A 15,021-nucleotide genomic window follows, 5' to 3' on the forward strand; every position below is an offset into this window, starting at 1 on the left:
CAGTTATAACATTGCAATGTTATACTCGGACCACAGGAGGTACTTTTGGTCAGAAGATGTTTATAGTCGTTAATGATTGTTGCTCCTGAAGGGATGGTGGTTTTCCCAGAATACCGATAGCTCGAGGGGTTGTGGGCTCCGAGAGTGACAGAGGGGATGATGTTCTCCTGAGGGGATGATGTTCACCTGAGGGGATGATTAGTTCCTCTAATACCGAGATCTTGAGGATTATGATCCAAGAGTGAGACGGTATAACTCGAAGACGGTGGGTCCAAGATGCTGAGCAACAAAGTTGGATTTTAGATGTAGACCTCGAGAGATTGACGGTGGTTTAATCTCGAGTTTTAGATGTGTTGACCAATGGGTCAGGGTTTTATTGACCGGAGCGGTTATGAATGTGTGGCTGTTGCGCCAGGATTATGAGGCCGGTGGTGCTGGAGTCCCAGGAAGGGTAATTGCAGCAGGTTTGAGCCGGGAAAGGCATGTTTTCCAGATACATAAGTTCACAAGAAGCCTTCATGGCAGGATAATCTAATCGTTGCGAGGATTTTGGATTACGTTCATTGGAGATGGACAAGGTTGCTAGATTCAAGGTTTTGGTAAGCTTGCTGAGGGAAATAAGGCAAGTGGTTTGAGTTGGCGGCCTGCAAAGCAATTGATGCGGTGAATCAGAATGTGCGAACGTATGGTATTTGTTTGTTTTATTACGCTTGTACTGATGATTTGCTGTGGAGAATTGCTAAGCGAAACACTAACTTTCTAATAAGCTATCTTGTGGAAGTTTCCCTAAGAGGCAAGTTACTAGAGGTTCTTTGATGGACAAGAAGTGTGGATATCCAGGTGGTGGTGAGTTGATGTCAGCATATTTGATTATTAGTCTAGTAGAGCTGAGGAAGAAAATTGAAGATTCTTACGCCTTACCACTTCACCGTGGGGAGCATCGGTGTTGTTCGTCAAGTAAAAGGACGTGGTATGGGTATGAGTTTGTGGCGATGCCGTTTGGGTTGACTAACGCACCAGCTGCGTTTATGAGATTGATGAACAGCGAGTTTCAGGAGTTTCTGGACGTGTCTGTCATCATTTTCATCGACGACATCCTGGTTTATTCTAAGAGTCCTGAAGAGCATGCAGTGCATTTGAGATCAGTTCTGGAGAAGCTGCGTGATCAGAAGTGTAGTTTCTGGCAGCGGGAGATGGGTTTTCTAGGGCACATTGTGTCTGCAGATTTCTGTGGATCTGGAGAAGATTCAGGCTATCAGGGATTGGCCGAAACTGCAGAATGCCACATAGATCAGGAGTTTTCTTGGGTTGGCAGGTTACTATAGGAGGTTTGTGCAGGGGTTTGCGAGCAGAGCACGACCTATGACTAAGTTGGCAGGGAAGGATGTTCCTTTTGTTTGGTCACAGGAGTGCGAGGAGGGTTTTGAAAGCCTGAAGGATATGTTAACTACTGCTCCGGTGTTGGCTTTGCTTGATGACAGACAGGTTTTCACCCAGGGTATCAATCCCCGATGCAGTTGTAGTACAAAGGGTTATCAATCCAAATGGTTGTGTATTGCTAGCAGGAAGGATATGATCAGAACAATGCAAGTCAAGCCAAGCAATTAGGGTTTTGGTTCTAACGATTCCTAAAATAAACAAAGTAAAAGAAATGGGCACCAAGGTGCATATGAGTACAACTTATCATCCCCAGACAGATGGACAGTCAGAGAGGACGATCCAAACTTTGGAGGATTTGTTGAGGATGTGCGTGTTGGATTGGGGTGGCCATTGGGCAGATCACTTGAGCTTGGTAGAGTTTGCTTACAACAACAGTTACCAGGCGAGTATTGGCATGGCTCCTTATGAGGCTTTGTATGGGAGGTCGTGTCGTACAACGTTATGCTGGACTCAGGTAGGGGAGAGGAGCATGTACGGGGCAGATTTTGTTCAGGAGACCTCGGAGAAGATTGGGGTTCTCAAGCTGAACATGAAGGAAGCTCAGGATCGGCAGAGGAGTTATGCCGATAGGAGGAGGAGAGATCTTGAGTTTCAGGTTGGAGATAGAGGGTACCTCAAGATGGCCATGTTGCAGGGACCGAACAGGTCATTGACTGAGACTAAGCTGAGTCTAAGGTATATGGGTCCGTTCAGAGTGATTGAGCGAGTTGGACCAGTGGCATATAGGCTGGAGTTACCTGAGGTTATGTGTGCATTTCATAAGGTTTTCCATGTGTCTCTGTTGCGGAAGTGTCTCCGTGAGGATGACCAGTTGTTGGCTAAGATCCCTGAGGATCTTCAGTCCAACATGACTTTGGAGGCGAGACCAGTGAGGGTTCTCGAGAGGAGGATCAAGGAACTTCGGAAGAAGAAGATTCCTTTGATGAGAGTCCTTTGGGACTGTGATGGTGTGGAGGAGCAGACTTGAGAGCCTGAGGCGAGGATGAAGGCAAGGTTTAAGAAGTGGTATGAGAAGCAAGCCACGACTTGAGCTTGCCTAGCCTGGTCCCATATGTAGTCTGTGGCTGGAGCGGGAATGAAGTATTCCAGCCCATCTCTCTTGTTACTCAGTCGCTTGGGGTGGTTGGTTGTGCGACTCAGTAACAAGATGAGGTGGTGTTTAGGGTACAAAATTTCCGCAAGGGAGTGGTTTGGAGGAAAGTTTCCTGAATTAGAAGTTCCTATAATTGGAAAGTTTCCAGATGTGGTAAGTGCTAAAAATGGAAAGTTTAATGTGAGTTAGAATTTGTCCATTTTTGGTGGCGGGAGACTGGGGGAGGGCTTGTGTGGCCTTTGTGGCGGGCTGTTTAGCCATTGTGTGGCCTTTGTGGCAGGCTATTTAGTCATTGTGTAGCCTTCGTGGCGGGCTGTTTAACCAGAGTGCCTGTTGAGGCGGTCCTTCGGGACAGATGTTCTTCGTGACGATCCTTTGGGACGAGTGGCTTTGGTGGCGGTCCTGTTGAGGACATTTGTTTGGACTTTCTGGCAGTCTTGTTTAGGACATTTGTTTGGCCTTGTTGGCAGTCCTGTTTAGGACATTTGTTTGGCCTTGGTGGCGGCCATGTTTAGGACATTTGTTTGGCTTTTGTGGCGGTCCTGTTTAGGACATTTTTTTGGCCTTCGTGGCGGCCCGTAGGGCAGTGAGATGATCCTTGTGTGGGCATGGGGTATTCCAGTGATGGGATATGTGGTTGGTAGGACATTGTGTTGTCTTACGCGAGCCACGGGAAGGAAACTTGCTTAGGGATAAGACTAAGACGTGTTCAGAATTGTTTGCTCGCGACTCTTGAGGGACTTCGGTTCTCCTAGTACCGCCATATTCCAAGACTTTGGATGACGATCCGAAGGCGCGCTGTAGGGTGACGACCCGAGAGACGAATATTGGATTTCTTCTTATACATTATGGCATGCGGGTAGTGCCATACACTGGTAGTGCCATAGCTACAGCCTTCAGAAGTACTTCCTTACCACCTAGAGAGAGTGACTTAGCAAAACCATCCTTGAAGTCGGCTTTGTAGCTTATCACCAATGAACCCCAAAAGCGCCTGTTTCGAACCACTGAAGCACTCTGACAATCCCAGATAAGTTCCTGAGCCACCCTCTTCATAAATGTTGAGTGTCTACTTTACCATCTCTTTGGTCGCATCATTTGTTTTCTTCCCAAATGTCACAGCTGGCTTTGCGAAGTTGATCACTTGGCCAGAAGCTTTCCCATACTTATGTAGACAGAGTATAAGCTCCTCATATTCCTCCTTTGTTGCTCGACAAATGAACATGCTATCATCAGCAAACAGTAAATGCTGAATCATTGGACATGCTTCACTAAAACTAAAACCTGTGATACGATCTTGTTGTTGACTTCTCCGCAAAGCATACACCAAAGCCTCCGCACAGAGAATGAAAAGAAATGGAGACAGCGTATCTCCCTGGCGGATCCCTCGTCCCGGCTTGAATATACCGAAATCACAACCATTTATGAGAACCAAAAAGGTGACTGATCGCACACATACCATTATCCACTGTATCCACTGTGTATGAAACCCCATGTTGATGAAGAGATGCTCCAGAAAATCCCATTCCACTCGATCGTACGCTTTTGACATGTCTGTCTTCACCGCTATGAAACTTTCATCAAACTTCACATTGGTCTTTAAGGCATGCACAATCTCATGAGCTATCAGGATATTTTCTGATATCAACCGTCCTTCGAGACAATCTTTACAAAACGAGCACAGACTTATAGGCCTCATATCAGGCATTTGGCTTCTTAGGTATCAGGCAAATTTGTGTATGGTTCCATTCTTGTGGCATTACTCCTGAAGCGACCAACCCATGTACCTCTGCAATGATACCTGAACCAACCACTGACCAGTATCGTTTGAAGAAGGCTCCAGTCCACCCATCTGCACCAGGCCCACTATCTCCTTTGATGTTAAAAGCGGCTTGTTTGATTTCCTGAGGCAAAACTGGAGCAGTTAATTGCGCATTCATATCCTCTGTTACTCGCGGCTTCATCCCTTCTAAAAGCTCATCAGTACCATCCGAGTTAGATGACTGAAACAGATTAGATAAGTACTCCGCAGCAATGTTACCTTTTGAACCCTCCTCAAAGCATTCTACTCCATTTTTATCTATCAGTGATGTCAGACGATTCTTCAATCTCTTGTACTTAACACTCCCGTGAAAGTAGGCTGTGTTTTTATCGCCGTTTGAAGATGAAGTCTTTGTTAGGGAAAACGACATTGCGTCGCAGCTTCCTGAGCTGAAGAAGCTCTTGTCTGTGCTGAGAGAGAATAGAGTTAAAGGCTACAAAGGTGGTGATTGTGGACCAAGAGATGTGTATCTTGTTGGGACAGGACCAGGAGATCCTGAACTTCTGACTCTTAAAGCTGTCAGAGTTATTCAAAGTGCCGATCTTTTTCTTTACGACAGGCTTCTCTCCAATGATGTCTTGGAGTTGGTTGCTCCTGTTGCTAGGCTTCTTTATGTCGGCAAAACCGCTGGTTATCATAGCAGAAATCAGGTAATGTTCTTATTCTTGTCACTCTGTTCCAATCTAAGCAACTGCTTTTGATTCTCTAATTAATGTGGATGTTGCATTCTTTGGGAACTCAATATGATTGTGGTGACTGAAGTGGTTAATCTTACCGGAAGTTTGCAATTATATATGGTTACAGGGATTACTGCAGCATCAGGGATAGCAGCAGAGTTGGGGATTCCACTAACACATCGCGGTGTTGCAACTAGTGTGAGGTTCCTCACGGGACATTCTAGGAAAGGAGGGACCGACCCTTTGTTTGTTGCAGAGAATGCAGCTGACCCGAATACAACACTTGTCGTTTATGTGGGCTTGGGAACGTTACCTTCTCTAGCGCAATAACTGATGGACCATGGTCTCCCTTGTGATACACCAGCTGTTGCGGTTGAACGTGGAACCACTCCTCTACAACGTACGGTAAGCAACCAAACTATACTCTTTCTTTGTGATTTCCAGCAGGTCTGTTTGTTACTTGAGAGTGAGTTTTCAAGGCTTTGGAATGTTCTGCAGGTTTTTGCTGAGCTTAAAGATTTTGCAACTGAGATTCAGTCAGCTGGATTGGTTTCATCAGCGCTCGTCATCATAAGGAAAGTCGTCGAGCTCTCGCCTTTATGACCACATTGCACGAAAGAATCATCCTACCTTGTAGAGACCCGTTAGATGCTTTCATCGATATTACTATGAAATTTTAGGAGCTATGAAGATTCAGAGATGTAATAAACAAAAGGAAGGCTGATATTTTCTTGTGTCCGTGTCCTTCTATTAATTTGGGCAATACCAATGTAATAAACAAAGGCTTCAATCAGAGCCAATATAAATGTTGGGGTAAATTTTAGGAAAAGCCAAGGTGCGCCTAAATTTTTCACTAGTTCATTTGTTAATGATTAATTTGGTGTTGGGAAGAAAAAGATTAGAGAATCGATCAACAACAAGATCACAATTCATAACCAAGTTTTATGTTGTAAACTAGAGAATCGAATGAAGGAATTCTCTTGTTCTTATTCATTGATCAAACTCGAGGTTACATATATATAGTCAAAGGCAAAGCCCAATTACATTAGGAATACTAAACCGACCTAGATAAAAGGACAAGACCGATGGGCCTTATGGCCTTGGATGGATACGGGCCATGATGGGCCTGGTTATGGAGTCCATCCGTAAAGTGGTTTATAACACTCCCCCTTGGATGACATAACCATGCCGATGCTAAAGGATCGTTGCAATACGCTAGGGGGTGCTGCCTCATTAAAACTTTACCAGGAAAACCCAATGGGACAAAACCACGGTGAAAGAAAAAGAGTACAACACGCATTGCTCCCCCTGTTCCAAGCATCACTCTAAGTCCTTAAGCCTCCGAATTCCAATCTGGTGCATGAGCTTCTTGAACGTTGTTGTCGGTAATGCCTTAGTGAAGAGATCGGCTGAGTTGTCGCATGATTGCACTTGCACCACTCGAACTTCTCCGACTTTTGTAGTTCGTGTGTGAAAAAGAACTTCGGTAGGATGTGCTTTGTCCGATCTCCCTTGATGTAACCTTCCTTGAGCTGTGCGATACAGGCCGTATTGTCTTCATAGATTACAGTCAGCTCCTTGTCCTCGACCATACCGCAATTCGCCCTGATGTGTTGAGTCATCGACCTCAACCATACACTTTCTTGTCCGGCTTCATGAATTGCTAGGATTTCCGCATGGTTAGACGAAGTGGCCACAATACTTTGCTTCATAGAACGCCACGAGATCGCCATACCACCGTGTGTAAATACGTAACCTGTTTGAGACTTACCATTATGTGGATCGGATGGATAACCTGCATCAGCAAAACCAACTAAACCTCCTTTGTTATAGTTAGTATAATATAAACCAAAATCTATCGTCCCTTGTAGGTAACGCAACACATGTTTAATACCGTTCTAGTGCCTTTTAGTCGGACAAGAACTAAATCTTGCTAGGAGGTTCACGGCAAAACATATGTCCGGTCTAGTGTGGCTAGCCAAGAACATTAACGCTCTTATAGCACTAAGGTATGGCACTTCAGGTTCGAGAACTTCTTCATCGCCCTTCTTTGGACCAAATGGATCTTTATCCAAGTCTAAGCTTCTAACAACCATTGGGCTGGTCAATGGGTGAGCTTGGTCCATTTTAAACCTCTTGAGTACCTTTTCTGTGTATGCCTTTTGATGCACAAGGATTCCATTACCAATGTACTCAAGCTGTAATCCCAAACAGAATTTTGTCTTGCCTAGGTCTTTCATCTCAAATTCTTTCTTTAGATATTCGACTGTTTGGGCGATTTCCCCAGAGGTCCCCAGGATGTTTAAATCATCCACATAAACTGCTATAATTACAAACCCTTTGTTTGCAAACTTCTTTATAAATATACATGGACTGATTGGGTCATTCTTATAGCCTTCTTTAGCTAAATATTCACTTAATCGGTTATACCACATTCGACCACTTTGTTTCAGTCCATAAAGGGATTTGTTCAGCCTAATGCACTACTGTTCTCGAGAACCACTCTTATCTTTGAGCTCAAAACCCTCTGGTAATCTCATATATATTTCATTATCCAGTGGACCATATAAGTATGCGGTTACAACATCCATTAACCGCAAATCCAGTTCTTCTCTTATAGCCAGACTTATTAAGTACCTAAATATTGTTGCATCCATCACAGGGGAGTCTGTCTCCTCATAGTCTATTCCTGGTCTTTGAGAGAATCCTTGTGCTACAAGCCGTGCTTTGTATCTCACGATTTCATTCTTCTCATTTATCTTTCTGAAACAAGAACTTTTTCAAGTATTTACTTATGAATGAATGAATGATGCAATCAAACAAACAAACATAAGTATGAATGATCAGAATGTAATGCAAGGTGTTTCAATTCCCTTATGATGTTGTAGCATAAAGGATGTCAATCCATAAAGAGTGTGATATGTAAGCAGTCAAGATGTGATCAATGCATTCAAGTTAAGCTAAACATCAAGTTGATTTGTTTCTAATAACCTAATGACAATAATGAAATGCAATGAACTAAGGCAACTTAAGACAATACTAATGCTGAATTAAACAGTAGAACAAGTGCAATAAACAAGACTAAGCAGAATTAACTAATAAGCAGAAGAAAACATGAACAGAACAATGCATAAGCAAGAAAGTAAAATGGAGCTCGACTTAGCACTCGGTCGAGTGCATGGTCGAGTGGGAGGTCGAGTTGACAAGCGAATGAACAGAAACAGAGTAAATAATGAAAACATAGCAAACAGCAAGCAATTAACAATACTTAAACAGGGAAATCAATAAACAAAGAAAGTCCTAAGGATGGATTCATGGGATGGACTCAAGCTATGTCTATCTAAATTGGTCAACAAACCTCAATCAACAATGAGCTATCTCTAGACAATGATCTTCTAATACATGTTAATCCATTCTCATGACAATAACAATCAAACCAAGATACTTCTTAGACCTAGTTCTCACTAGCTATTACATATCAAAGCAGGCATTAAAACCCAGATCATCAATGTCAAAAATCACTTTAAACATCTAATCTCTTAGCATGCTTCATGATAATCTCTAGCATTAGCCTTATCTAACAACTTAGACATTGGTGTGATGCTAAGAAGCTTAAGATCTATCCTTACCCTCTCATTATAAGAATAGCATAGAGCATATCTAATCTAGAAGAGATATATAACAATCAAGCTTGACCAATCTAAACAACCATAACCTTTACCCAGCCTAATCCATCCCTAAGATCCTAAGCCACTAATAAGATCTAAAAATCATCATGAAGAACACAAACCCAGAAATTAATGAAACTATCATGATTAGAAAGATGAGATAAAGATGAACAATATTGAACAAAGAAGTGAAAGCAAATATTCAACAGATTCAAAGTTATGAAGGTTACAAATCTATGAAAATCTAGAGAAAAGATAAGAGATGATGCAATAAAGTAAAAGAAGCTAAAAATGGCAAAAACTAGGTTATGAGGTGTCTACATGGTCTCCAGGGTCTCTCTTTTTTCGGCCACAAGTGTCAGTACACATATATATAGTAAAGAGAGAGAAGCCCTAGTTAGCTAGAGGACAAAACAGAGAGGTGGCGGTCAGCTCGACCATGTGCTCGGTCGAGTGCATGGTCGAGTGGTTGGCCCGTCAAGTAGCTTCAGTCTTCGATCTGGCATGATATCTGTTCAGTAAAATCCGTATAACTCCGACACAACACCTCCGATTGACTTGAAACTACAGGCATTAGAAACATAACTCAATTTCCTACAACTATCATGAAGGATCCGGAAGCTGAATCGCAACGAAAGATATTCATTCGGATCGATCTTTGAGGAGCTCGATATGCATCCGACCGAGTACTCGACCGTGTGCATGCTCGAGTGCTGTGGTAGAGTGGACTTCCGAACCTTTCTGATATTCCCTATCCTCTTGTTTAGCTCCAAAAATAACAGCAAGTCATTCCTTACCCTTTTAGAGCTCCATAATACCTAATAAGACTCCAAATGCACAAATGTATGCAATGCATGCTTCTAAACATCCTAAGTGCATATTTGGACAGAAATGGTGATAAAAACTAAGGAATCACTTCTATATGATGCAAAACATGAACTAAACAAGGCCTAAAATATGGTAAAATATAGTGACATCACTTTCTTACAAAGACCCACTTATGTCCAACTGGCTTTATTTCAGGTGTTGTCCTTAAGATCGAACCAAACACACTTCTCTTCTTTAAAGAGTTTAACTCCACGTCAATGGCTTCATTCCACTTTAGCCAATCTTTACTTTGAGTGCACTCTAATATAAACGTGGGTTCATGATCCTCATTTATCTCAAGTGCTACCTTGTATGCAAATATTTCATCGATGTCGACATCTTTACGATTCCATTGAATTCCAGACATGATATAACTTATTGAGATCTCATTATTATCAATACCTTCAGGACCTTGAGGTTCAGCGTTCCAAACCTCATTTGGTACCTTAGGATTTGCCGCGGCTATGTTTGTATTTTCTGTAACTCCCTTAACATCGGTCTGTTTTGCACCTTTAGACTTCAAAGGGTTCTTATCTTTGGAACCTAATGGTCTACCTCGTTTTAAACGTGGCTTAGACTCTGTAGCAACTTGATTATTTTGTTCCTTCTGAACATCAATACGTACTGGTGCATTACAAGCTGGTATGTACGATTTTGTTACTCTCTTTGGGTCAGCAAAGGAATCTGGCAATTGTATAGCTAGCTTTTGCAAATGTATAATTTTCTGGACCTCTGCATCACAGGCTAGAGTCCGAGGATCTTGCCAATTCAAGGATGTTTGATTCCATGTTATTTCTTTAACCAGCTTGCTAGTCTCTCCACCCAACATAGGGAATTCGGATTCTGTAAATTGACAGTCCGCGTATCTGGCCTTAAATAAATCTCCTGTGGTTGGCTCAAGATACTTTATAATGGTGGGACACTCATATCCAACATATATTCCCATTCCCCTTTGAGGTCACATCTTAGTTCTCTGTGGTGGAGCAATAGATACATAAACGGCACAACCAAATGTTTTGAGATGGGATATGTCTGGCTCATGGCCCGTTAATAATTGGGATGGTGAATATTTGCGTTGACTAGATGGCCTGATGCGTATAAGTTCTGCTGCATGTAAAACTGCGTGTCCCCAAGCCGACACAGGGATTTTCGATCTCATTAACAATGGTCGAGCTATCAATTGTATTCGTTTAATGAAGGATTCAGCTAATCCGTATTGTGTATGGACATGTGCCACAAGATGTTCCACACTCACCCCCATGGACATACAGTAATCATTAAACGCTTGGGATGTAAATTCACCAGCATTGTCTAGACGTATAGTCTTAAGTGGAAAATCTGGAAAATGTGCTCTTAGTCTTATAATTTGAGCTAACATCCTAGCAAATGCTAGGTTCCTGGTGGATAACAAGCAAACATGTGACCATCTGGTTGATGCATCGATCATAACCATAAAATATCTAAACGTCCCACAAGGTGGGTGTATTGGTCCACATATATCACCTTGTATCCTTTCCAGAAAGTTTAAAGTCTCTTGATGAACTTTGGCTGGTGATGGCCGTATAATAAGTTTCCCTTGTGCACATGCTACACACGTGAGATTTTTAGGGATAACTTTTCTTTCTTTAAGGTTGTGCCCATTTGAACTATTAATCAGTTTACGCATTATGTTCGTACCCGGATGGCCAAGCCGGTCGTGCCATAGAGTGAACTGTTCATTGAACATTTTGTGCTTTGCCAAGTTAGCTTCTATCATGTTGATCTTAGCATGGTATAAACCAGTGGCTAGTGCAGATATAGTCTCTAGGACCTTCTTATTTCCATTTACAATTTCGGTAATGTATAGAAATTCTTTGCTACCTTCACCCTTTGTTTCAATATGATAACCATTCAACTGAATGTCTTTAAAGCTCAATAAGCTTCTCTTAGAGCTGGGTGAGTACAAGGCATCACTTAGTTCAATATGTGTGCCATTAGGTAATAATATATGAGTTTGGTCGTAGCCTTCTATTAAGCTTGCTATACCCGTAATTGTACTAACATTGTCACTTTTCATTATGAGGTTTATGAAATATCTTTTGTCTTTCAATATTGTGTGGCTGGATCCACTGTCCACCACTAGTACACTCATATCCTCAGCCATTTCTATAATGACAATAATTTTGTTTTAAACTTTAATAAAACAAGCAAATAAATATTGAAATAAAATCATTGAATTTAAACCAAAATAATTATCCAATACATTACCATAAAATCATAAAATTAAACCAAAGTAAAACCGAAATTTAGTCATCATCTTTAAGGCAATCGGAAGTCTCATATGCTAGTGAATCATCATTCTCATGGTCGAAGTCATCTTCACCATCGAGATGCACATAGTTGGCTTCTGGGTTCTTCTTCAAGACTTCTTGATATGCATCAATAAGATGCTTAGGTGTTCTGCAATTCTTGGCCCAATGGTTGGACATACAACATCGGTGACAAACAGATTTAGCCTTGTTTTATGGGTTAAAGGACCCTCGGCCCCTACCACCACGTCCACGGCCTCCACGGCCATTACCGTCAAAGCGGCTAGCCTAGAACTGTCCACGACCACCACGTCCTCTACCACCACGTCCTCTACCACCACGGCCACGGCCATAATGTCTTTCTCTGTGGACATAGTTGGTCTCTTTGGGCTCCTTAGGCTCATTCGGATTTTGCTTTACCACATCCACCTTGTGTGCTTCTGGTAATGGGGCTGTACCAGGAGGTCTCATAGCACTGTTCATCAACAACAATTCATTGTTCTGCTCAGCTAGCAGTAGACACAAGATTAGGTCCACATAGGTTTCAAAACCCTTTTCTTGGTATTGTTGTTGAAACAATATGTTGTTAGGGCTAAAAGTGGACAATGTCTTCTCTAGTAGCTCTTTCTCGGTGACCTTAGTACCACACAACCTAAGGAGTGAGACAATCCTAAAAAGCTCTGAGTTATACTCATCCACGGATTTGTAATCCTGGATCCTTAGGTTTTTCCAATCGAATTGAGCCTTTGGTAGGAGCACCATTCGTTGGTGTCCGTATCTGCGGTTAAGCTCTGTCCAAAGGTCAAAATGATCTTTTATGATGAGGTACTGGTTCTTAAGACTCTCAGCAAGGTGATGGCGCATATGCATAATGGCCTTGTACTTTTGTTTGTCAGATGGTTCAAAACCTTCCTCAATACACTCAAATAAGTCCTTTGACTTTAGCATGATTTTAGTGTCCAATGCCCATTGCAGGTAGTTGTCTCCAAAAGCATTCAAAGCAGCATAGTCTAGGTTGTTAAGCCTTGCCATCTTCATAAAACAGAAATAGACAACCGATCATTAGCATGCGGTGTTTGAGACCGAACCGTGCCTTGCCTTTCACTTATTATTTTCGGCTTTTGGTATGCATGAAAAACAAACAAAACTAGATAGAAACTAGCATGCAACAATTTCCTTTTCTTAGATGTTTTTAGAAATTTCCTTTTCTTAAATAGTTTTGAGTTTTAGAAAATTTTCCTTTTTCTTAATCATTGGATAATAATAAATTTTAGGAAATAATTCTTTAAACCTTTAAGTTAATAATTATAATTAATTTAGAAATTATCCAAATTTATTTTATGTAAACACATAATAATTTTCGATTTTCTTAAACCTTTTGGTTTAGGGTTTGAATTTCTCAAACACCTAAATCGATTTTAATTCTTAGAATCATTAGGTTAAATTTTCTTTTAACTTAGCAAAATTTCCTACTCCTAATAGGAACTAGGTTCGAATTTTAGCAACCCTAAAACAAGTCTACCAAATTCGATTTTAGGGTTCATGCATCAATAAACAATTTATGCAATAACCGATTTTATACTTATGATGCATGCAATAAACAAACAATCCATGACAAGCAAATCCGATTTTAGAGTCATAGAAATCATAGCTTTTAACCTTTTTATTAGTTTGTGCAGTTGCAGGATTTTAGGGTTCAATAGTTTTAGATTCAAGTTTGATTATATGGTCCCATAAGTTTCGATATTACCTTAACACCTAAAGGGGGCTGACCGGTTTTGATCTGGGAGCTAAAGACCTCAGATATCTCTCACGAACCTCGAACTTGGATGGACCATGAACCTTGAACAGAACCGCAAACAGATCTCGAACCGCTCCTTGCACCGCTCACGTACTGCACTCACCCCGGAACCGCGAACCAACTTCGAACTGGTTTCGGATAGAACTTGATCACGAGCACATGTTTGCTCGTGAATAGGAGTTAGTTTCGAACAAAGACAAGAAGGATGGCAGTTTAGGGTTTTGGTGGAAGAAGAAGGATGAATGGCGGCGGTTAGGGTTTTAGGGTTTTACTCAGCTGGATCTTTAGAAACGATCGTGCTGATAACGTGTTGTAAACTAGAGAATCGAATGAAGGAATTCTCTTGTTCTTATTCATTGATCAAACTCGAGGTTACATATATATAGTCAAAGGCAAAGCCCAATTACATTAGGAATACTAAACCGACCTAGATAAAAGGATAAGACCGATGGGCCTTAAGGCCTTGGACGGACACGGGCCATGTACGGGCCGTGTATGGGCCTGGTTATGGAGTCCATCCGTAAAGTGGTTTATAACATTTTACACATTCTATACTTAGATTAAAAAAAGGTTAACATAGTTCTCTAAGAATATCTAAAAACTAGAATTAAAGGAAATAAGCACGAAGTTATTAAAGTCCGAAAGAGCAGAAGATGCAGTCGTTTCAGGCCTCAGATCGTTGTCAAAGGTAGAATTTTCGGTATGAGATAGAGATTATGTGAATCAAAAGGACATTAGATTGATATTGTACGGTTAGGAGGGTGAATCATATTATGATAAAAAAAAATTGTTTAAAATTGTTTTACACCAATTAAATAGCATCAAAAATATATATGATACTAGTTTAAATTACTTATTAGCAAATGATACAAAATGAATAATTTTTGGGGCAATTGCATTTTATATACCTTTATTTGGTGGTGAATGCAAAAGTAGGCCCTATGTTCAATATTTGAGAAACATAACCACTAAGGGTACTGAAATTACAGTTGACTCCCTTACGACCAAATAAAAAACAGAAGCCAAAATGACATATATAATCCGAGGAAGTCTGCAACAGATTTCTTAAGGTGGATTACAAATTGACGTCAACAAGAAGACATAAAAAGACGTCTACTCCTTAATTATAATTTAAATTCTTATTTAAAAATATAAAAATGAATTTGTTAAAACTATTAATCAAATAATAACCATATAGAATTCTTTCATTGAAATAAAATAAATTTAGATAGAAACGAGTCAAATTAAACAAGGAAAAGTTGATTAGGCTAAAATTATTTGATTTAAGTTTGTTTAAGTAGACTTCTCTGTATACTATTGGCGGTTGACTTTGTTATGCCATCAACCAGTAATAATTTAATATCATAT

General features: G+C 40.9%; 1 protein-coding gene across 1 annotated transcript; it reads right to left on the reverse strand.

Annotated features, from left to right (window-relative positions):
- Positions 1-11,759: 11,759 nt before the first annotated feature.
- LOC147925642 (uncharacterized) lies at positions 11,760-14,963 on the reverse strand. Its single transcript, XM_087490245.1, has 2 exons — positions 13,603-14,963; positions 11,760-12,884 (listed from the first exon to the last, which is right to left on the reverse strand). The coding sequence occupies exon 2, from the start codon at positions 12,882-12,884 to the stop codon at positions 12,141-12,143; it is 744 nt and encodes a 247-aa protein (XP_087346371.1). The 5' UTR covers positions 13,603-14,963; the 3' UTR covers positions 11,760-12,140.
- Positions 14,964-15,021: the final 58 nt, after the last annotated feature.

This window comes from Camelina sativa, chromosome 16, assembly GCF_030686135.1.
Source record: "Camelina sativa cultivar CO46 ecotype springtype chromosome 16, ASM3068613v1".
In the NCBI taxonomy this organism is placed as follows: Eukaryota; Viridiplantae; Streptophyta; class Magnoliopsida; order Brassicales; family Brassicaceae; genus Camelina; species Camelina sativa.